Source organism: Sminthopsis crassicaudata, chromosome 3, assembly GCF_048593235.1.
Source record: "Sminthopsis crassicaudata isolate SCR6 chromosome 3, ASM4859323v1, whole genome shotgun sequence".
NCBI lineage: Eukaryota > Metazoa > Chordata > Mammalia > Dasyuromorphia > Dasyuridae > Sminthopsis > Sminthopsis crassicaudata.
Window position 1 is genome coordinate 83,024,080 of NC_133619.1, and position 24,798 is coordinate 83,048,877.

Genomic DNA, 24,798 nt, shown 5'->3' on the forward strand with positions numbered 1-24,798 from the left:
AAAGAATCTGGAATTCAAACTTTTAAAAACTAATGTTAATTTATTTTAATTTAATTTAAAATAAAAAATTTATTTTATTAGTATTTTTTCCCTCAGTTACATATAAACATACATAAAAAGTAACTGGGGGAAAAATAAAATACTAATAAATTACATTTTTTATTTTAAAATTTTTTATTTAATATTTTTCCCAGTTACATTCAAAACAAAAAAAAAATTTTTACATTTGTTTTTAAATGTTTTGAGTTCTAGTTTCTCTCCTTTATCCCCACCCACAATTCAGAAATCATATGTGAAATGATGCAAAACATTTCCATAAAAATCAAATTGTGAAAACATAGATTTCCCATCCCAATAAAAATAAAAACCCTTAAAAACTTTTAAAAGAAAGAGAAAAGAGAATGATTCAATCTATATTCAGGCACAATCAGTTCTTTCTCTGGGTATGAATAGGATTTTACATTATAAATCCTTCAGAGAGGTTGTAGATGATTGTACTACTGAGAATAGCAAAGTCATTTACTTTACTATTACTTTACATTTACTTTACTTATGATCCCAGATCATAAAATATTTTTTAAAAGATAATAAATAAATTTTCTGTCTCCAAGATTCATTAATGTAATGTCACTTAGCACATATATATACCTTGTATAAAAAGGGTGAACCAAGTTTGGAAGTCAATCTTCAGTACAAACTGAAGCTATCATATAGAGTGACAGAATGGTGGAGTTGGTAAAGGGACTTCAGAGGCCATTAGTCCAACTCACAAATGAAAATTAATTCCTCCACAATATACCCAAATCATTACTTGAAGACCATCCGTGAGGGGGATCCATTCTTTCACGCTTTCTATTTGGAAGTAGTGATAATTGTTATAGAACTTCCCCCCCCCCTTACATCAAATCCAAATTTGGTACTGTGAGAAAACTTTACTCCATTATTTGAACCTAGTCCTGAGTGTCTGAGAAACCAACCTGTCATTTAGAGACCAAATTTGTTTAATGGACCTGAATGCTGACTAGAAACCCCTCCAGCTCTGAAGACTGATGAATGAAATGTGAGTTTTCTCCTGTTACACATCTCAAAAAACTAAAGCAGCTATTATTTCCCAAGGAACCGGACAAGCAAAAAACACTAAAAGAGACCCTATTACTTATTCTTTGGTTCTTCAGTCTCTGGTCTCATATGATAAAATAACACTCAGTCTTCAAAGATCCCATTTCCATCATTTCAACATAGCACTTCCCCAACAAGCACTTACTCATCCCCAACAACCACACCAACATACACAAGTATACATATGCCACTGAAGAAAACTATCCAGAGAACCAAGGTCCATCTCAAAAGTGTTCATGCAAGCCCTTTTTTTCTTTCTTTCTTCTCAAGGAAAAAATAATTTTCTTCCTCAGAGTATGCTCTAACATAATGGAGTACTGCTGTTCAGGAGCCACTCTGCTGTTCCAGTCATAGATTTTGTTGTTGAGATCGATGTGAAGAGTTAAGAGGGAACATCTTCTGAAGATAAAGGAAGAAGTAAAAATGAGTGCCAAGTAGGGTAGATTCTAAAGTCAATGCTAAGCAACTGAGATAGCCTTTGCAATGTGGTGAGAGTTCTCAGAACTGCAGGGCTGGGAGATGAGACACTTGAATATAATTATTCCCATTTTACAGATTCATCCCTCTGGTCCCCAGTTTCTTCATCTATAAAATGAGAATAATATAATTGTCTATTTTATATTCTGAAGATGAGATAAAATATATGAAAGATATATTTCTTATATATCTGTATATATATATTCTTAACTTTTAAGAAGTTAAGCTACTTTAATTAAAAAGTTTTTTAAAATGTTAAAAAGTTAAAAGTTAAGAAGTGAAAAAAAAACTATTATAAGAATTCATAGGTATATAGGCAGTTCCTTAGGAATTTCAGACAAATGGATAGCTTTTATTAATTAAATTTGCAGTGAGAGAGAATGTATCCAGGGACCTCTTCCCACAGACATAGCAAGAATTCAGATGAAAATAAAATTATATTATTACTACTGTTCTTCATATACATTATGAGTTAAACAGGCTTTTGGGAAGGGCTTTGAAGTGGCTAATGACCCACTTATAATAATATTGTTTCTATTGTAAAATGTGTTCTGAGTTCCCAATAACTACCATAGAAAGAAAACTATTGAAATATAATCCCACCAAAATTAGGAGCTGCTGTTATGGTTAATGCATAAAGAAAACTAAATACCTTTTCTTCCTGAATAGCTCTGCATCTATACCACAACACAATTACCCATGAGGAGCTTGTTAAGGGATGCAGTGACACTTACTTCTCCTCAGGTTGGCATAGGAGCTGTGACAGGCAATGCAGATAGAAGGATGGTGAACTGGGAGCCTCTTCCAGCACAGAAACATTCACCTTGCATATACTCCAAAAGATGTCAGCTTCTTGATGAAGAATGGGGCTTCTGGGTCCCCATCCACTGTAAGACACTTTGCCATCTCCACTATCCACCTCTAAGAGACTATTTGTCTCCCTGTGGTCTTTGGGTACCACATAGTTCTGAATAAAAAAGAGTTTGGGTTTCCCCAAGAGCAAAGGACAAGCATCCCCCGTGAAAAACTTCTTTATCTGATGCAGAGGAAATCCAGAATAAGGTTGATTTATTCCAAAGATGCTCTCCGAGTCCCCACGGCTGATCAGAATACACACAAAGATGTCATAGTCTTGGTGCTTGGAAAGGCATGCGGTTTGATGGAGAATCTGCTCTATTTCTTTCATTCTTAAGTGTTTGAAACACTGAACTTCAAAGCCCAGGGAAGTAAATGTCTCTTTAAGTGAATCTGGAGGGAAAAAAATTCATTTTTTTTTCATTAATTTCAGAAAATTTCAAAGAAAAATTGAAAGGAAGGCTTCATATTTTCTAAATTCAATTCCATTTATTTTGATTTTTTAGAATAAGAATGTCAAAGGCAGCCTTTGTACAATAAGAGGTTGTGAGGGACTAGTCCAGCAAGAAGACTGGATACAGCTGGTCAGGTTTAAGTCTCTCCTTTCTGAGTTCTTCCTTCCCAGCTTCAGCAGCTAGTCAACCCCTGGTGCTACAAAAATTGACCACTAGAGGGAGATAGAACTCTCTCTCAATGCTCACTGAACAAGATAAGAACTCTTATTTTATTTAAATTAAATCCATTCCAGTTGTCCCAATCCTGTCTCAGCTTAATACTAAACTTTCAAGCAATGGTTCATGCTGCTTCTAGATCTAATAGCTCCTTTAACCCTTCCCAAGACCCACCTCTCATATTCCCTCTCTCATCCTCCATCTGAGATTATCTCTGATTTCTGGCTATATTTCATTTTTTCCCCCAATCTGCACTCAGAGTTTATTAATTCTCTCTCAAAGTGGACAATATTTTTACCTTAAGTGCTTTTGAACTCACAATCGTTTCTAAGAATATGTACATTTTTGTTAAATGTAGCATATTAGATACATACCAATTTAATATTTAGTACTTTAAAGGAAGAGATATTATATTTATATATATATGTATATATATAAGAGACATATATATAAGAGATATGTTATATCTCTTTATATTATATCATATATATATATATATATATAAGAAATATATTAGGAATATATATATATGAGATATATTAGGAATCAAAGAGTTTATATCAAAGAAAAATTTTGTCAGAACCAGAAAACTGTATTATATTAGGAATCTAAGAGTTTATCAGGGGAAAATTTTGTCGTAACTAGAAAATTCCAATGATGAGAAAAAGAAATACTAAAGTATTTCAGACAGTTCTTTTGTCATATAAAAAAAAACCATCTATATGTCAGTTATTTGAAATATAAACGTAAAATTTCTAGTATAGTCCACACCAAAAAGAAAATCTGAATTTAAATATAGGATGCAACAATCTTTTGCCAAGCATTAAATTCACAATTTCTCTTGGGTTCACTTTCTTAATAATATTCACACAGTTATCTCCCAGTTCAAGCCTTCATTAACTCTCATCTGAACTAAATAATAATAAAGTCATAATTGCTCTCCTAGTCTCTAGCCCTCTTTCCTACCCCAATTGATGATCATTTCTGTCTCTCTCTGATGTAGTTGTGAAGAGTACCATAGAAACAATGAAGAGAGAATAAAAGGATTTCCAAACACCACTGAAGGTCCAATTGCAACTTCTTAAACTACATTACTCCCTCCCTCTTCAGCAAAGAAGCTTATGTCATTTTCCTGAGAAAATTGAACTGGCTATATTTCTAGCCTGTTCCCAGCCATGGACCCAGGTACCCGAATGAAAGAAGCACCTGACTCCCAAAGGTTATTTATTTTTCTTGACCCAAGTCCATCCTTCACTAATTTTGCAACTAACTTTCAAGCTTTATCTCCTGTTTCTTTCCCCTTTCCCCCCCTTTCCTCAGATCTTTGTGATCTGGACTAAACTGAAACACATCTTCCACTTCTAACTATTAAGGATGGCTCTGCCCTTTGGTGAAATGAAGGATCCTCATCTAATGTTCAAGGCTGGACTTTCAACTTTCTTTATGATCCACGTGGCCCTCATGCCATGTACACCTGCTCTTTGAGGCCTTGCCCTGCATTATTATTTACTCTTGATAGCAGAAGTAGACTTCCAGTTTCACTATCTTTCAAAGCACATGTTACCCTTTCAGTTGCCCACTAAGTTCCTATTTTCTCTTTGAAGAATCCCACTAGTTTTCAGTTCCTTCTAAGAAGGAAGAAAAAAAAGTATATATTTTTTATATTATTATAAGAAGCAAGGTGGTGGTACAGTAAACAGTGCTGAGCCTGGGGTCAGTAAAAGTTGAGTTCCATATTATTATTATTATTCATTAGTCCTTCCTGGGTCTTCTGTCATAGTCTCCTAATTTATCTTCCAGTATCTTCTTCATCCAATCTATTCTTCACACCTAAATATATTATTATATAATAGCTAATGTTTACGTAGTGTTTACTATGTGCCAGGCACTGTTTTCACAGATATTATCTGATCTGATCCTCCCAACAACCATAAAAGGTGGGTGCTATAATAATTCCATTTTATAGCTGAGGAAAACTGAGGCAAACAGGATTAAGTGACTTGCTCAATATCCTACAACTAGTAAGTATCTGAGTCTAGGATTCAAATTCAAATCTTTCTAATTCCAGGCCTAGAATTCTATCTATCAACCTATTTAAATACATCATATTTTAAAATTTCGATGCATTCAGAGTTTTCCTCACATACATCTTTAAATTATCACTTCTATTTTCCTGTCTTCATTTTGATGATTATTTATTAATATAAAATCTGATCCTACAAGGAAAGTAATCTAGAATTTTAATATTGCAAATGTTTTACAATTCCAAAATAATTTTAAAAAAACAATAACAACTTATTTTTTTTAATCCTTTACAATTCACAAAGAGTTCTCATCATAAATAATGATACGGTGACTTATGATGGTACAAGTCTCATTGTCTCCATTTTACAGAAAAGCAAAGTGACTCCTTAGTCAGATATTAAATGTAAAATTTGCTCATCATCATGTTAGTGTTGAAGTGGGATTCAACCTCCCACCTCCTGACTCCAGGCTTTTGATTAGACTTATGTCTTTAGACATGAGCTACAGTAAGGCTAATTTGACAAAGTGTTAAGAATAGACTGAATGAAGAAAGAGACTGAGAGATAAATGAACAGACTTTTGCAGAAACCCAGGGAAGGACTAATGAAAACCTCAGAACCAGGGGGGTGACAGATAAAGTAGAAAGGAGGTAATGGCTGAGAAGTTGTTAGGTGGCTCAACAGAGGGAATGCAAGTACTGTAGTCAGGAAGACTGAGTTTAAATCCCACCACAAATAGTAACTAGCTATGTGATTCTGGACAAGTCATTGAGTATCATGGGTTCCAAATGAGATAACATATGCCAAGTGTTTTGCAAACAAAACTTAATGCCCTAGTTGAGTCATTTTCGGGTTTTCTTGGGTGATACTAGGGTGGTTTTACCATTTCCTTCTCCAGCTCATTTTACAGATGAGGAAACTGAGGCAGACAGCTTAAGTGACTTGCCCAGGGAAGACGAGTCTTCCTGACTCCAGGTCTGGCACTCGATGTACTATGGCACCCGATGTACTATGGCACCACCTAGATGCCCTAAAGCACAATCTGTTTGCACCAGAGCCAATTTTCACCAAAGAAAAGTCATTCCATTTAAAGACAATCTCAATCAAATTTAGACATCATTAAAAAAATAGGATGAGAGGAATAGAATAGATATTTGGATAAAACTAGTTCAACTCTTCCTGCTAACAAAAGTCATTTCACTGTGGATTGGCATCCAGCATAAATTTAGTTCAGAAAAACATTTGAAAATGTTTATTTTAGCTGAAATGAGCCAAAAGTCATTGATTTATTTATCCAGAATGGTTCTAAATAAAAAACTAAGAGAAAAGAAAGACCAAGAATAAACCAAAGATTCACAGCTCATTTCAGGCAATGCTTTCAACCTTTTCCATAACCAAATTTTCTACCAGATCTTTTCCTAGTTTATTGTACAGAAAATACAAAGACACTAAAATAGATGCAGATCCTGAAAAATATTCCCAGATAAACCACAATCTGGAAAGCCAATCCTTGGATTAAGTGACCACTGAATTTGCATATGTGAAATCAACTGAATCAGGACAGATTAAAAAAGAGGTATTCAAGTGGCACAGTAGATAGAGCACCAAGTCTGGAAATAAGAAGACTTGAGTTCAAATGCAACTTCAGAAACTTACTAGCTGTTTGACCTAGGCAAGACATTAACTTCTGTTTTCCTCAGTTTTCTCATCTGAAAAATAGGGATAATAATAGCATCTACCAGGGTTGTAGTGAGGATCAAATGAGATAATTAAAAAGCATTTAGCAAAATGCCTCTCACACAGTAAGCAGTATATGAATGTTAATTGTGTTGTGTTGTTTTGTTTTGCTTCATTTTAATAATTACTCTCTCTCTACCTAGATCATTGTTACAAATTCATCACCAGTATCATACATTATCAAGTGTGGCCATTTTCTCTCCTAGGATACTCTCAGCAACTCTCAGCTCCCCCACTTAGATTGCAAGCTCTCGGAGAACAGGGCTTTCCTTATCTCTCTTGGCAATCTCAACAGTTGGCAAGGTACTTAAGGTGCAGTAGGTTCTTAGGAAATGGTGATTCAATTAAATCTGAACCAATTGTAACTCCCCTAAAGTGGTTCAAAGACCAGTGTTCTTTGGTTGGACTTTATCAAGATCAAAAGGGTGAAGGGTGAGGGAGGACACCATCTGTCAACATGTACTGTGAAAAAAAGGCTAAAATTTGAAAAAGTAATTAAATCAGTGAGCTTAATTTTAATCAGGGACACAAAGAAAGCCCTAACTATCTTAAAACCTAGTGATGAGGGGGCAAAACTAAGTTGGAAGGAAGTTGGCCCTAGAACATGACACTTAAGGTACTGATAGAATTTTGATTATAACAAATAATCCTCTTGACCTTGACAAGAGAGTTAAGAAAGTACCTAAAAGTTCTGCTGCCATTTTACAAAAGGGAAAATTAGAATCAGTAACTGGTCTGTTCTGTTCAAAATAGGAATGGCTGGAATGGAAACTTTTTTACATTACTGCCAAGTATTTCCTCTTCAACAACTGGATAGATGTGTTACCATGAGGCAGCTAGGGGACGCCAATCAGAAACACCTAACGTCATATCCAGGCACAGACACTTAGCAGCTTTGTGATCCTGGGCAAATCACTTAACCTGTTTGTCTCAGTTTATTTATTTGTAAAATGAGAATAATGATAGCATTTACTTCTCAGGATTGTTGTAAGGATCAAATGAGATAATAATTGTAAAATACAAAGTACAGTGATAGTAAACACCACATAAATATTAGTTTATCATATATGTCATTTGGAAAGAAATACTATATTATATATAGTATAATAATAAATATAGTTATATATAGTAATATATGTACATATATTATACTACAGCCTAATCAGAATAAAATTTGGCTAATTATATGTATGGCCATAAATGTCAGTTATTATCTAACAAAGGGCAGGAACTCACACTGAATGAAACAAGCTATTCTCCAATCTTTGCAAATGGAATTATGGGAACAATTTACTCCAACCTGGATCGTAGCCTTTAAAAAAAAGTTATTGACTAAATTCTCTCCTCCCAACATTTTTTATCTTATCTGTGCCCTTGAACATGCCACGAACATGCAGTGAGTCAATAAGATGACTCAATTTTATCTTGTTCATTTTTTTATAATCGAAATAAAACTGTTCATTATATACACAGGGTGGACAAGGAAAGACACACACCCATAATTGGTTTGCTTTCATTAACAAAGGAATTCTTTTTACAAATAAGAAAACTATTAGAGGTCAGTGACCTGACTATACTTTGAATTTTCTTTTTTTTTTTTTTTTTTTTTTTTTTTTTATTATATATATATATATATATATATTTTATAATATTATCCCTTGTATTCATTTTTCCAATTTACCCCCCCTCCCTCTATTCCCTCCCCCCGACGACAGGCAATACCATATATTTTACATGTGTTACAATATAGTCTAGGTACAATACATGTGTGCGAATATCACTTTCTTGTTGCACAATAAACATTAGAATCCGAAGGTACATGCAACCTGGGCAGACAGATATTAGTGCTAACAATTTTCATTCCCCTCCCAGTGTTTCTTCTCTGGGTGCAGCTACCTCTGTCCATCATTGATCAACTGGAAGTGAGTTGGATCTTCTTTATGTTGAAGATTTCCACTTCCATCAGAATACATCCTCATACAGTATTGTTGTTGAAGTGTACAGTGATCTTCTGGTTCTGCTCATTTCACTCAGCATCAGTTGATTTAAGTCTCTCCAGGCCTCTCTATATTCCTCCTGCTGGTCATTTCTTACCGAGCAATAATATTCCATAACCTTCATATACCACAATTTACCCAACCATTCTCCAACTGATGGACATCCATTCATCCTCCAGTTTCTAGCTACAACAAAAAGAGCTGCCACAAACATTTTGGCACATATATGTCTCTTTCCGCTCTTTAGTATTTCTTTGGGATATAATCCCAGTAGTAGCGCTGCTGGGTCAAAGGGTATGCACAGTTTGATAGCTTTTTGGGCATAATTCCAGATTGCTCTCCAGAATGGCTGGATTCTTTCACAACTCCACCAGCAATGTATTAGTGTCCCAGTTTCCCCACATCCCCTCCAACATTTGTCATTATTTGTTCCTGTCATCTTAGCCAATCTGACAGGTGTGTAGTGGTATCTCAGAGTGGTCTTAATTTGCATTTCTCTGATCAGTAGTGATTTGGAACACTCTTTCATGTGAGTGGATATAGTTTCAATTTCTTCCTCTGAGAATTGTCTGTTCATATCCTTTGACCATTTATCAATTGGAGAATGGTTCGGTTTCTTATAAATTTGGGTCAGTTCTCTATATATTTTGGAAATGAGACCTTTGTCAGAACCTTTGTTTTTAAAAATATTTTCCCAATTTGTTACTTCCCTTCTAATCTTGTTTGCATTAGTATTATTTGTACAGAAACTTTTTAGTTTGATGTAATCAAAATCTTCTATTTTGTGATCAATAATGATCTCTAGTTCTCCTCTGGTCATAAATTCCTTCCTCCTCCACAAGTCTGAGAGGTAGACTATCCTCTGTTCCTCTAATCTATTTATTATCTCCCTCTTTATGCCTAAATCATGGACCCATTTTGATCTTATCTTGGTATATGGTGTTAAGTGTGGATCCATATCTAATTTCTGCCATACTAATTTCCAGTTTTCCCAACAGTTTTTTCCGAATAATGAATTTTTATCCCTAATGTTGGAATCTTTGGGTTTGTCAAAGATTAGATTGCTATAGATGTACCCTTTTTTGTCCTTTGTATCTAATCTGTTCCACTGATCTACCGGTCTATTTCGTAGCCAATACCAAATGGTTTTGGTGACTGCTGCTATATAATATAGCTTTAGATCAGGTACACTTAGACCACCTTCCTCTGAGTTTTTTTTCATTAGTTCCCTTGCAATTCTTGACCTTTTATTCTTCCATATGAATTTTGTTGTTATTTTTTCTAGGTCATTAAAATAGTTTCTTGGGAGTCTGATTGGTATAGCACTAAATAAATAGATTAGTTTGGGGAGTATTGTCATCTTTATTATATTCGCTCGGCCTATCCAAGAGCACTGAATGTCTTTCCAATTATTTAAATCTGATTTTATTTTTGTGGCAAGTGTTTTGTAATTTTTCTCATATAATTCCTGACTTTTCTTTGGTAGATGGATTCCCAAATATTTTATACTCTCAACATTTGTTTGGAATGGAATTTCTCTTTGTATCTCTTGCTGTTGCATTTTGTTAGTGATATATAAAAATGCCGAGGATTTATGTGGATTTATTTTGTATCCTGCCACTTTGCTGAAATTTTGAATTATTTCTAGTAGTTTTTTAGCAGAGTCTTTGGGGTTCTCTATATACTTTGAATTTTCAATTTTATTTAAGTCCATGTAAGAAAACTAATGTTAATGGTCAAATAAATTGTGCTATAAAAACAGAATTAAATTTTGTTAAACTATTAGAATTCAGAAAAACACAGGAAGATCTGAATGAATGAAATAATGTAGAGCAAGGTAAGCAGAACAAAAATAACAAGCCACACAATAATAAATGGGAAGACAAGATATCAAAACTCTAATGAAAACAGTGACCAATTGTGACTTCAGAGATGAGATGGTAAACATAACCAATAGATTCATTTGTTTTGCTTAACTTTTTTCTTTCAGGAGAGTTAGCCATTGTTCAGTCATTTTCAGTTGTATCCAACTTTTTCATGATCCTATTTAAAGTTTTCTTGACAAGGGCAGCTAAGTGGCACAGTGGATAGAGCACCAGTCTTGAATTCAGGAGGACCAGAGTTCAAATCTGGTCTCAGACACTTAACACTTCCTAGCTGTGTGACCCTGGGCAAATCACTTAATCCCAGCCTCAGAAAAATAGATAGATAAATAAATAAAGTTTTCTTCACAAAGACAATGGAATGATTTACCATTTCTTCCTCCAACTCATTTTACAGATGAAAAAACTGAGGCAAAAACGAGTTTAGTGACTTGCCCAAGATCATACAGTTAGTAAGTGTCTGAGACCACATTGAACTCACTAAAATGAGTCTGTCTGACTACAGGTTTAGCATTTCATCCAATTAACCACCTAGCTAATTGGGATTAATTTAGGGATCCCTATATTTTAAGGATGAGAGAAAAGAATCACTGGGAAGTGAAATGCTACTTTTTTTAAAGTATCAATAAAACATACAAAGGATTGATTGGTCTATCAGTCCAGTTTCTATAAACAAAGGTAGAGTGCCTAATTGCCTTCCTGGAAAAGACAGCAAATCTGCTTCCTGAAGAGCCCTAACAACAAAAGGAAAGAAACCTAATGCCATACTCTCTTGTTTACAAATGGATTGGGAAAACTTCAGCTTCTAAAATAAGAACTCAGTATTTGACAAAAATGCTGAGAAAACTAGAAAACAATAAGTCAGAAACTCAACATAAACCTGCATCTCACAACCCATACCAAAATAAGGTCAAAATGGATACATGATTTGGGGATAAAGGATGATATCATAAACAAATTAGGAGAACAAGGGATAATTTACCTATCATATCTTTGGAAAAGGGAAGAACTTATGACCAAAGAGAACATTATGAAAGGGAAAACGGACAATTTTGATTACATTAAATTAAAAAGATTTTGAACAAACAAAACCAACAGAAACAAGATTAAAAAGGAAGTACAAAGCTAGAAAAAAATCCTTACAGCCATATTTCTGATAAAGTTATCATTTCTAAAATATATACAAAGAACTGTGTTAAATTTATAAGAATGCAAGTCATTCCCCAATTGATAAGTGGTCAAAGGATATGAACAGACGATTTTCAGATGATGAAATTAAAACCATCTATAGTTATAGGGAAAAAAATGCTCTAAATCACTATTAATTAGAGAATTGCAAATTAAAACAACTTTGAGGTACTAACTCACACCTCTCAGATTGGCTAAGATAAGAAGAAAAAATAATGGTAAATGCTGGAGGGGGTGTGGGAAAACTGGGACACTAATGAATTGTTGGTGGAATTGTGAAATAATCAAACCATCCTGGAGGGCAATCTGAACCCCCTATGCCCAAAAGTCTACAAAGTTGTGCATACTTTGATTTAGCAGTGCCATTACTGAGTCTGTCTCCCAAGGAAATCATAAAGGAGGGAAAAGGACCCACATGTGCAAAAATGTTTGTAATATCTCTTTTTATGGTAGCAAAGAATTGGAAAATGAATAGATGTGCATCAATTGGGGAATGGCTGAACAAGTAGTGGTAATGGAATATTGTTGGAGGGAGAGAGGGAAGGAGGGAGGGAGGAAGGAAGGAAGGAAGGAAGGAAGGAAGGAAGGAAGGGAGGGAAGGAGGGAGGGAGGGAGGGAGGGAGGGAGGGAGGAAGGGAGGAAGGAAGGAAGGAAGGAAGGGAGGGAGGGAGGGAGGGAGGGAGGGAGGAAGGAAGGAAGGAAGGAAGGAAGGAAGGAAGGAAGGAAGGAAGGAAGGAAGGAAGGAAGGAAGGAAGGAAGGAAGGAAGGAAGGAAGGAAGGAAGGAAGGAAGGAAGGAAGGAAGGAAGGAAGGAAGGAAGGAAGGAAGGAAGCCAAATGGGTTGGGAGAAACTATAAGGACAGCACCTAAAAATTTGCTATTTATCCACCTTGGCCAATGCAATAATAATAATCCTACCTCTCCTGCCACTAAAGGCACAGAGGATCTTTTCCCCATCTACATGAATCCTCAATGATTCTGGAAGTAGTGGACATTCGTCCTATATTGAAAGTTGTAGAAATTATTCAACTAGTAGTATTCTTATTAGATAATTCTAGAAGGACAAACCACCTGAAATTACTAATATTTCTCTATTAGGTAATTCATCTATTCAGGGTGTGTTTTCAAACGTGAACACCAAAAAAGAAGAATCAGACGTACCTCACATAGCACACCCCACTCCTTCCACCTGGGGACAATGGAGGAGGTACAACTCAAGAACTGGTCCCAAAGGACAGATGAAGAGAAGCATGAGGCAATTAAAGAGAATGGACTTGCATTTAGAGGATTTAGTTTAAATTCCAACTTTCTACATACTACCTGGGAAACTATGGTCAAGGTTTTAAGCTACTGGAGATTCAAGTTTCCTCATCTATAAAATGATAGGACTGGATTAAATGGACTCTAAGATCCTTTTCATCACTAAATGTATAATATTATTAACACAAAACATTTTTTTACTCTTGGTAGAGAGGTGAGGAACTACATATATAAAATACTTTATGATAGAGGATTCATTATCAGTTGGATTTTTCTTTGATACAAGGTGGGGTTCATGAGTGAGGGGGAGAATATATCTGGACTTTTTCAAAACCAAGAACAGTGAGAACCATCTGTCAAGAAATACCTCAGGGAAGAAAACTGAAAAAGCAATCCTGCCAGCGATTTTCATTTTAATCATGTGCATAAAAGAAGCACTGTTGTTGCTATAATTCAGTCCCATCTGACTCATTGAGGTTTTCTTCACAAAAATACTAGAGGGGTTTGCCATTTTCTTCTCATTTTGCAGATAAGGAAACTGAGACCACAGAATTACAACATCCTACAGCTAGTATTTGAGGTCAGATTTAAACTAAGGTGCTCTATCCACAGAGCCATATAGCTATTCTAAAGGAAGTCTTCACAATCTTAAATCCTAGTGATACCTGGCTTGTAAGGAAGTAGGCCCCAGGACAAGACACTCAAATGCTAACATGACAAATATGGAAATATGTTTAAAAGGATTGCACAAATTTAATCTATATCAGATTGCTTATTGTTTCAGGAAATGGAGGGAAAATTTAAAATACAAAGTTTTACAAAAATGTATGTTAACAAGACTATACAATGAGCACTTCTGATAGACATGGCTCTCTTCAACAATGAATTGATTCAGACAAGTTCCAATTGTTCAGTAATGAAGAGAGAGGACTGTGAGAACTGACTGTGGACCACAACATAGCATTTTCACTCTGATGTTGTTTGCTTCCTTTTTTGTTTTCCTTCTTAAGTTTTTTTTTTTTTTTTTTTTTTTTTTTAAGATCCGATTTTTCTTGTGCAGCAAGATAACTGTATGGATATGTATACATATATTGGATTTAATATATATTTTAACATGTATTGGAATACCTGCCATCTAGGGGAGGGGGTGGGAGGAAGGAGGGGAAAATTTGGTACAGAAGGTTTTGCAAAGGTCAGTGTTGAAAAATTACCCATACATATGTTTTGTAAATAAAAAATGTATGTTAAAAACTATCTTTACGATATTTGGAAAAATAAAATACTATTGAAAGTAATAGAGTATGATTTCACCTCTAGGCCATAGAATTCAATACTTCTCAATACCTCTAAGATCACTCCTCAGTTCTACCCCTAAGCCATCAGTGACATGAAGCACTTGATGTTTCTATCTTTTCCCTATACATTTACCCTGGTTCTTTGCTAAATTCTTTTGGAACTTAGCCTGCTTCATACAATTATGATAAACTATGCTCCTTGATTTAGGAAAAAAAATACTATTGAAAGTAAAAAAATAAAAAAGACTCAAGTGCTAATAGCATTTTGCATATAATAACTACCCCACTTAACCCTTAAATAATTTTTTAAAATCCCAAAGTCTTCAATAAAATCTTTTAAAACTGGAATTTAATGAACTGGAAAAAGTCCTTTTATTTTTTAAACTCTGAAAAATTCCAGATTGAATGTGCCCAGCTCTTTTATCATAAGCTTTTTCTCTTATCCCCATAGCACTGAACTTCTGAAGAAGATCCAATCACAAATGTACTATAAAGGCTTGGCTTTGCTAAAAGCCATTCCCAGAAGAATAATCATACCAAATTCTCATTCACTTGGGCTTTATCAGTTTGGAATGTCTGGTCATTCAACCCACATTATCTATAAAGAAAAACATTCCTAAACAAATCAATAGTCTAAAGGAACATATTTAACCAACAAATGTTTACTGAGTACCTCCTCAGAACCTGGCACACTAATAAAATAAACTGTTTTGTTTAATTTTTCTTGGAAGAGTTCTGTTCTGTGCTCTTCCTCTAGAGGAACTTCCTCTACCAGAGCACTTTTTCTCTGAAATTTCTAGTCCTAAAAAGATGCCTGGGTAATTGATTGAAAAGTATATCCATGTTGGTGGAATTGTGAATGGATCCAACCATTCTGGAGAGCAATTTGGAACTATGCTCAAAAAGTTATCAAACTGTGCATACCCTTTGATCCAGAGGTGTTTCTACTGGGCTTATATACCAAAGGGATCTTAAAGGAAGGAAAGGGATCCGTATGTGCAAAAATGTTTGTGGCAGCCCTTTTTGTAGTGGCTAGAAACTAGAAAATGAATGGATGCCCATCAATTGGAGAATGGCTGAGTAAATTATGATATATGAATGTTATGGAATATTATTATTCTGTAAGAAATGACCAATAGGATCAATTCAGAGAGGCCTGGAGAGACTTACATGAACTGATGCTGAGTGAAATGAGCAGAACCAGAAGATCATTATACACTTCAACAACAATACTGTATGAGCACAAATTCTGATGGAAGTGGCTATCTTCGGCAATGAGAAAATCCAATTCAGTTCCAATTGATCAATGACGAACAGAACCAGTTATGCCCAGAGAAAGAACACTGGGAAATTTATGTGGACTGCTTGCATTATTGTTTTTATTCCCAGGTTATTTTTACCTTATTTCTAAATCCGATTTTTCTCGTGCAACAAGAGAACTGTACAATATGTACACATATATTCTGTTTAAGACATATTTTAACATGTTTAACATGTATGGGACTGCCTGCCATCTAGGGGAGGAGTTGGAGGGAAGGAAAGGAAAAGTTGCAAGGGACAATGTTGAAAAATTACCCATGCATATGTTCTGCCAATAAAAAGCTTTAATAAAAAAAATTTTTTAAATAAATACAAGAAATACCCCCCCCAAAAAAAAAGTATATGCAGAGAAAGAACAAGTTTCCTTGATTTTGAGGAGTTTTTATAAACAAAAGGGGATACAGAAGAAATTTTTTTTAATTTTATTTACACATTTTTCTCTCTGAAATACAAATAGTTTCAACTTGGCAGTAGTGTTTATAGCACATGTTCACAATACTTCAAAATTTCATAGACCTCTGACTTCACTGGTGTGTGTCCCACTATCATCAATGCAGACTCCCGTAAGGACCCTATTCCTCTATCATTTAATTCCAAAATCTTATTGTGGCCAAAAAACCAAATATTAAGATCAACCTGATTCTAAGTCTTCTGGAATTTAGGCTTTCTTCATAAAACAGAGAAGCCATACTTCAAACCTTCCCAGCTTGGTAACTTTCTCAAACTTGGGCTCAACTAGCATAGCCTCTGAGAATTCAATCACCTCCATACCACAAGGAGGCACTGGAATAGGGCTGCATGTATAGGAAACACCAAGTGTTTCTTAAATGTAGATTCACTTACATCTACTCCAATAGTTATTTATAAATTAGATTCTAAATTAATGAGGCTTACCCACAGCTAAAGAAAGAACTATGGCAACTGAATGCAGATTGAAGCTTACTATTTTCATTTTTGTTGTTGCTTTGGTTTTTCCCTTTTGTTCTGATTCTTCTTTCACAACATAATTAATATGGAAATGTTTTTAACATGATTGTACATGTATAAACTCTATTAGATTGCTTGCTGTGCTTTGGAGAGGGAAGGGAAGACAGGGAAGGAGAAAGACTTGGAACTCAAAAATCTTACAAACTGAATGTCAAATTAAAGAGGCTTTTTAAAGAGATTTTGTTTATCAATGTACATTCTCAGCCAACAGAAATCTCCAAACAGCTAAATCTATTAATTTTCTTAGTCCCCATTCTTCTTGAGTTGATTGCAGCTTTTTAGATTATTAACCACTCAATGAGGCACACTCTGCTCCCTAATTTCTGCCTGATGTTCTTTCTTCCTGTATGACCCTTCTTTCTTCCACACCTGAATTGTAATATTTTGCATTCCTGGCCCTTAAGTATTAATACTTCACAGGATTAGGTCTAGGTCTTCTCTTTCCACCCCTTCTTTTTTAGTAATCAGCTTCCATGAGTTCAAATATCACTTTTACAAAGATAACTCCTTGAACTATAATATCTAATTCTAATCACTCTTTTAAATAATACCAAAAACAATGCACCATCAACCATCTCCTAGATGTCCTGTGGACATTATCATCAATAACAACGGAGGTGATGATAATGGCTAACAGCTATTTACATATGAGGTAGATGCTGTTACTAACCCCATATTACAGGTGAGGCAGATTGATCTATCTAGTCTCACATTAACTAATAAGTATCTGATACAGGGTTTAAACTTAGATCTTGCTGAATAAACAACAAGCAAACTCAAACTCATCTTCTCCAAACTTGACTCTCTCCTCTCCTCCAAGTATATGGAGACATTCATATGTTTATCATCTATAAAATTTATAATACATAATATTAGAAAACTATATAAATATATGATATATGTAAATGTTTTAGATAGATATATTTATTCAGTTATTTGCCAAGTACTGTTTATCCTGCCTCCATAACATTTCTCATAGCTGCTTTTTCACTCAGCCACCCCTTACTAATTTTGCCTCCTACTTCGTCTTCCTGTCCCAAATTTCTTCCCTTTCCAATTCCACAAGCTGTCAACATAGCTTTCCTAAGATCCAAGTCTGATTGTGTCACTTCTTCTGATCAAAAATCTTTAATAGCTCTCCATCACTTTCAGAAAAAAAAAAAAAAAAAGTAAGAATACTTCCTTAGCCTCACAGGGAGCAATGAAATGGCACAGAGCATAGAGCAGTGGATATGGAAACAGAAAGACTTATCTTCATGAAGTTGAAACCTTCTCTGAGACATTTATTATCTGTATGACCCTGAGCAAGTCAATTAACTGTTTGCCCCAGTTTCCTCATCTGTAAAGTAAGGTGGAGGAGGAAATGGCAAACCACTCCAATATCATTGTTAAGAAAACCCCAAATGGGGTCATGGAGAGTCAGACAAATGACACAATAGACTGAACAATAGCTCTCTGCAGAATGCTTCTGACTTACTTGTGCAGGCTTATTTCATACTCCCCACCTTCATGAATGCTTTATTCAAGCCAAACTAGGTTATTAGCTGTTCTCTGAAACAGTCACAGATTATTCATTGCTTATATATATTCATATAAGTCATCTGTCATGTGTGGAATAGATTCTCTCTTCCTGTCTACATCTCAGAATCCCTGTCTTTCTTCAATCATAAGAGCACAAATTTAAAATTGGGAGGGACTTTTCAAGGCCTTTAAGACCATTCCCCTTAATTTTTACATAGTTAAGGAAACTGGAGAGAAGTTAAGGTAATTGTTAAAGGTCACCCAGACAGTAAGTGTTTGGCAGAGAATTTAAACTCCTATCTTTCAGAATGAAGCCTCAGGCTTTACCCACAGTACTACAATGTACCATTTTAGGGACCACCTCCCTCTGCAAAGCCTTTGTCTGACTCCCCCAATTATCAGATCTCTCTATTCCTCTTCAATTTTCCTTGCACAATACTTATATATTATTGTCGCTCCACAAAAGAGCAGAAGCTCATTGACAGCAGCAATTTTGTTTGTCTATTTATATCTCAAAACCTTGTATATAGTTGGTGCTTAATTAATGTTTAATTATATTGAGCAGAAAATAGGGAGAAGACAAAAAAACTCATGGTTCTTCCCCAATTATTGTCAGGATGAAATAAGTTGAAGAGGGTATAATGTTTTACATATATCACCTTACTTAACTCATACAACAAACCTAGGAAATTGATAGGATAATGATTACTATCTCAAGGTTACAGATAAGGCAACAAGATAGAGTGGAATGAATTGTGGGTTTAGAGTTAGCTCTATCACTTCCCATATGACCTTGAACAGTTATTTAACCTCTCTGAATCTGTTTTCCTCCAGGGTAAAATGAGAGAAGTGGATTTGAAAATCTCTTTTATCTCTAAATCCTGTGGATCCAAGGAACTTGCTGGAGATTCTACAACAATCTCAAGATTCAAAATTTGCATCTTCAAACTCTAAAGTCAATGATCTTTCTATTTATTACATTACAAAACATCTTTTTTGGAAGAGTTCCTAAGATTGGAAAACAAGAAAGCCCAACCCAGTGATTTGCCATCTGAGCCAATAAAAAGCATATGGTTATTGTTCCATCTCAGGGACTCATATCTATCATCCCAAATTTCATTTGCAGCTTGTCAGCCTATACCAAAGAACAGAGGCAAAGACTGCTGAATGTCCTTGTGCTGAGTCTGCATCTTCCAGTGGGAGACCAGGTAAGTATTACTGATTCAGCCTGTCTCTCCACACTATTAAGGGAGATAAGAAATAAAACAAAGGATGTTACAACTGGGCTCAAGGGGGCCCTGCTCACAAGACTTTTCCACTGTCTATTTTTAGTTTCTCATGAGTTCTAATGGGTTATTGGAAGAGAAGGCTCTGCTTATGCAAGTGTCTCTGATGCAGAAGGTTCTAAAAACCAATTGGCAAATGTGAACCCTACTCCAGGTAAAAAGCATACTTGCAATTTTTATTTTGCAAGTTTTAAGAAAAAAAATTAGAGAGAAATGGAGAGTCATTCTTCTAAACCTGAAGGGATCATCTTTTACTCAGGAGACTGAAAAAGAATTTGTACCTCATACTAAAACCCCAGAGATAATCACTTGTGACACAGAGTATTACCTACCATCTCAACCCAAATATCTAGTTCTTTGACATGTTGTTGTTGTTCAGCCATTTCCAAATCTTTGTGACCCCATTTGGGGGTTTATTGGCAAAGATACTAGAGTGGGTTTGCCATTTTCTTCTTCAACTCAAATTTTACACATGAGGAAACTAAGACAAACTAAGACAAACAGGGTTAAGTGGTTTGCCCAACGTCACACAACTAGTAAGTATCTGAGGCCAGATTTGAATTCAGGTCTCCCCAATGCAGACCTAGCACTCTATGAACTGCAACAGCTCACTGCCATGAAAACAAGTCACACAAAAGTGAATGGCTTAGCTAAGTGACTATATATGTGCCCAACTATCAAATTAACACAAATGCAATTAATCACAGTGATGATTGTTTCTCCTTGTCAGCAGGACCCAAGCATTACTTCTTATTCTCAAATCAGAACTCTTTTCTATAACGTTCTAAAGTACTCTCCTAACCTATCATTTCATATCTATTTCAGGTTGTACACATACATATATGTGTGCGTATACATATACATATATATCTCCAAATATTGAGAGATCTTTTGAATACAGATACTATTTACCAAACAGATATGGAGAGTCATTAAGTAATAACTCTGGAATTCAAATCAGATAAGCCAAGAATGAGAAAAATTCAGATATCTACAAAGAACAGGATGTTCTGTCAGTGAGAATCTTGGACTATGTGTTACCACAAAGGCACTGAGTCCGTGGGATTTTCTAAGGGAAATGCCCAGCGAAGCACTATACGCAATGAAAGTTTCATCAATGTTTCATCAGTTCTCCTGATGATGAATGAATGAAACAGGAGAACTATGTTTAGAAAAAAAAGTCTTGGCAACTCTGGATCAGCTGTAGGACAACAGTGGCCATATCTCCTTTCACTTCTCTTGGGAAATTCATTTAAGTATCTTATAGCTATTATTAGGGTTTCCATGATCAGAGAAAGAAGGGGAGAAAGAAGAAAGGAGAGAAAGAGATTTGGGAGAAACCAACAGGAGAAAAGAGAAGAGGAAAGAGAAAAGAAGAAAGAAAGAAAAAAGGAAAAAGACACATAAGAGAAAGGGAAACACACATACACACACACAGAAGCACAGAGAAAGACACAGAAATAGAGACAAAGAGAGAGAGAGTCTTTGCTTTGTACAGTGACATTTCCCTGAGCCAAAAGAAAAAAATAGAATGCCTGGGGTGGGGGGAAGAGAGCAAAAGGGGGAGCATTTAAGCTAAGACTGCCTGGTGTGTGCTCATTTTTAACCTCTTTTTAAGACTGCCTTTTCTGGAAACTCCCCAGGACAAATTTTAAAGTGGTTCTAAAAAAATGGTTCTCAAACACACAAAAATTATGCCCAAGGATTAGAGAACTAAATGAATAACCCAGTTCCTCTCTCTCTAAATATATATTTTTTCAAAATACATCCTCTTGCTTCCCTTATAGACTAGCTTCTTGACTTTCTTTGATTGTTCTCAGCAATGAGATTATTTGAGTCTAACAAAATTCTAACTGAAAAACCAATCCAGACCCAAATATGGGTGTCTGGCGTGAGACTACAACTATGTAAGAACTCAAAAATCATATTAATCACAAAGTACAGAGTTGAAGGAGCAAAAAGACTATCGTCCTTAGCTAGATTGTATCCACTAGATCCTAAATAGATCTCTTTTATTCTACTGTTGGAATATCTCCAGAAAATGCTTCACTGAGTAACAATTTAGTATCTCACAGCTCCTTACTACCATAAAGTCATATTTCAGAAATTTCTTCTATTGGAATAGAAATCTTATCTACTTCTTTCATATTCACTAAAGAAGAAATTTTTTAAAAGTTCAACACTCTCCCCAAATGCTGTGGCCCATGCCACAGCTTTCTTTAGCTCTAATATAAATAAAAGGGGATAAACAACACTGAATAAAAGTTCAAGGAATCCCACTTAATTGGAGGATACCAATTAATCCCAAAAGGACATTACATACCTGCATCATTGCCGACGCAATCAATTATTAAGCAGATTCCCACTGGTTGACTCTGTAGCTTGTATATGTCACAAGCCACCTATTAGAAAGGGGGGAAATGGATTAAGAAAGATTCATAAACATGTATATGTATTCTTAATAAATAACATTACTCTGTCTCTTATAAGATCAACTGTAAGCCATGTCTCCTCATTTGCTTTCCCTTAAATCCCCTTCTCAGCTAATTCTAATCTTTCTGTAGACTTTGATACAGATTAGCCACTCAAGACTGAAGTTGGACTCATCTGTTGATATTTTCTTTCAACTGATACAAATTTCTGTTCAGAGAAGTGATTACAAGATATGGAATCTACTTCCCTTTTCAGTTCTCTTTTGATTTTTAAGTATATTCCATATTGGGGTTTTTTTTTTTAAATCCCCAAACATCTTTTGAACCAGAGATTTCCTGACCAGCCACAATAAGACATTCTTTCAGAGTTTAATGTAAGTTCCTTCTCCAAATCAAGGAAAGGGAAGCTCTCTGGCTTCCTCTTAGGACAGTATTTCATAAAGAAATGGGCTGCCACACACAGCAACAAGCCCCACCCCTACTCTGTGCTCCTCAATAGCAATGCAGTCCCAGAGTTGAAAAGGGATAATGGGTCACTTTTTCCCTATCATCCAAACTATTAGCTTAGTCCATTTTAATTTCTTCCAGAAATTCTTCTCTTTCCTCTAGCTATCAAATTTCCTTCTCCCAAGAGTAGTATTGGCTAAAATAACACTATTAGGCTAGTAAGTACCCTTCTTGCTACTGCAATCTTGTAACAAAAAATAAATTAATCCAGAATCATTTGTCAAGCATTCTGTATTTTTCTTAAAAGGGAAGAAACTATCTTGAGGAAAACACAAGAATGTCAAATCAGATCACTGACTCTGTACCTGAGGCAAGGATTTTTCAGATTCCTGAATGGATGTTTTAACCGCTTCTGTTGGGAGAAAAGAAAGGTGTTAAAATATTAATGTAATGTCTAACCTATGTTAAACTGCTTGCTTGCTTTCTCAATTGGGAGGTGGGGTAGGAAGAGGGGACAGAGAAGGGGAGGGAGAGAATTTGGAAGTCAAAATTTGAAAAAAATATATTAAAATTGTTTTTCCATGTAATTGGAAGAAAAAGTTATTTATTTGTTTGTTTGGTTTTCCCAAAAAGCTAATGTGTAAAGAGGAAAGACTATTGATACTGGAGCTGGGAGATACTGGATTCCAATCTGACTTCTGACTCCTACAGGTTGTGTGAAGTAATTTTATCTTTCTGAGCTTCCATTTCCTTAGCTTAGTAAAGTAGGATGATGATGATGATGTGCCATTAGACAAGGGTTATCTAATAGCCATTAAAAAAGGGATAACAATCCTTATCTAGCTACCCATCTAACAGGATTGGTAAGAGGAAAGTGTGTTTGATAAACATTAAAATGCTATAGAAATATTAATATTTACTATTAAATCTCATGATTCCCAAAAGCTATATTCTGGTTTTCTCTCTATTTCAATGCTTCTTTGCTCTTTACCTCTCCAGTAAAGATTGGCTCTTTGAAGACAGACACTTTTTTCCACTTCTGTATTTTTATCCCCAACTGTGTCTTACACACAGTAGGCACTTCATAAATGCTCACTGAATTTAATGGGATGTTCAGCTTACTCTGTAGCCAGAGAGCTCAGGTTGTACATTTCTATGTTAAAAAACAAAAATCTTGGAAGAAAATGTCAACAGATGGCCCCCTTGCAAGAAAGTCTAAGTAGAAATGCCAATCCCACAGCTAAATAAAGCAAGGCAAATTTATTAATTATCTCTCCCTTTCCTCTCTACAACTTCCATGTCTGATGGCCATATTTTTTCCTTCATAGCTGATGAGGAACCCTTGGATCCCAGCACTGTTGAGAAGGATTGAAAATATCAATGGAATCATGAATGTCATATGAGGAGATGAAGTCTACTGCATGTCTTTTATTTTAAAGATAATGAAAAAAACAAGTCCCAGACAAGTTCCTTTCTCTCTTTCCTTCTAAATTCAATAAAATAGTGAGAAAATTGCTCTATGTGTTATGTTCCCCTTTGTACTTCCCTTGCTTGCTTAGATTAAATGTCTTGCCCATAATAATAATCCAACTAATCAATGATAGAATCAGAATAAGAAGCAGAATCTTTATTCCAAACTCAGTGCCTCTTTCTATAATATACCACAATGGCTATTTAATCATTGAATTATACATATTTTAGGCATAAAAGTTAAATGACATATACAAGATAGTGAAATTGCTAAATTCCTTGAATCATATTTATGTGGTTCACATAATACTTGTTAGAGTAAAACCCCTTTCTAATTTTAATAATGGTGGAAAAGGGGAGAGGGTCATACTTCTTTTGTAAATCATGCCTCCTTTCTCTAAAACATTTTAAAAGAAGGGAGGCTTCTAGAGAAGTAAGGAAAAGAAAGTTTTTTTTTGTTTTGTTTTTTTTTTTTGGAGGAGGAGGGATGTTTATAGAATATTAGTGTTTAATAGTTGGAAGAGATCTCAGAGATCATATCCAGTATATGTCCCTCATTTTAGAGATGAAGAAACTGAAGCCCCCAGAAGTTATGTGACTTGACCAACATTACACTGGTCTGATTTTTCCTGCCCAATATGACAAATAAGGAAATACGCTTAACAGAATTGTACATGTTTAATCTATATCAAATTGCTTGCTGTCTTAGGAGGGGGAAGGTAAGGAAAGATGAGAGGGAGAAAAATTTGGAACACAAATCTTAATAAAAGAAATGTTGAAATGAGATGATTCAAACCAGTTCCAATGGTTTTGTGATGAAGAGAGCCATC

The 24,798-nt window shown here is 35.2% G+C and overlaps 1 protein-coding gene across 7 annotated transcripts in view; it reads right to left on the bottom strand.

The window, feature by feature from the left end:
• Positions 1 to 983: 983 nt before the first annotated feature.
• CFLAR (CASP8 and FADD like apoptosis regulator) overlaps positions 984 to 24,798 on the bottom strand; it is a 70,656-nt gene continuing 46,841 nt past the window's right edge. For 6 of the 7 annotated variants that reach the window (XM_074299083.1, XM_074299081.1, XM_074299084.1 and 3 more), the window contains 4 exons: positions 22,864 to 22,910; positions 21,943 to 22,021; positions 2,331 to 2,844; positions 984 to 1,518 (listed from right to left, as the gene is read on the bottom strand). In XM_074299083.1, coding sequence (XP_074155184.1) covers positions 1,344 to 1,518; positions 2,331 to 2,844; positions 21,943 to 22,021; positions 22,864 to 22,910 — 815 coding nt within the window. In that variant the 3' untranslated portion in view covers positions 984 to 1,343. The remainder of the gene's footprint in view (positions 1,519 to 2,330; positions 2,845 to 21,942; positions 22,022 to 22,863; positions 22,911 to 24,798) is intronic. The other variant, XM_074299086.1, reaches the window with a different exon arrangement.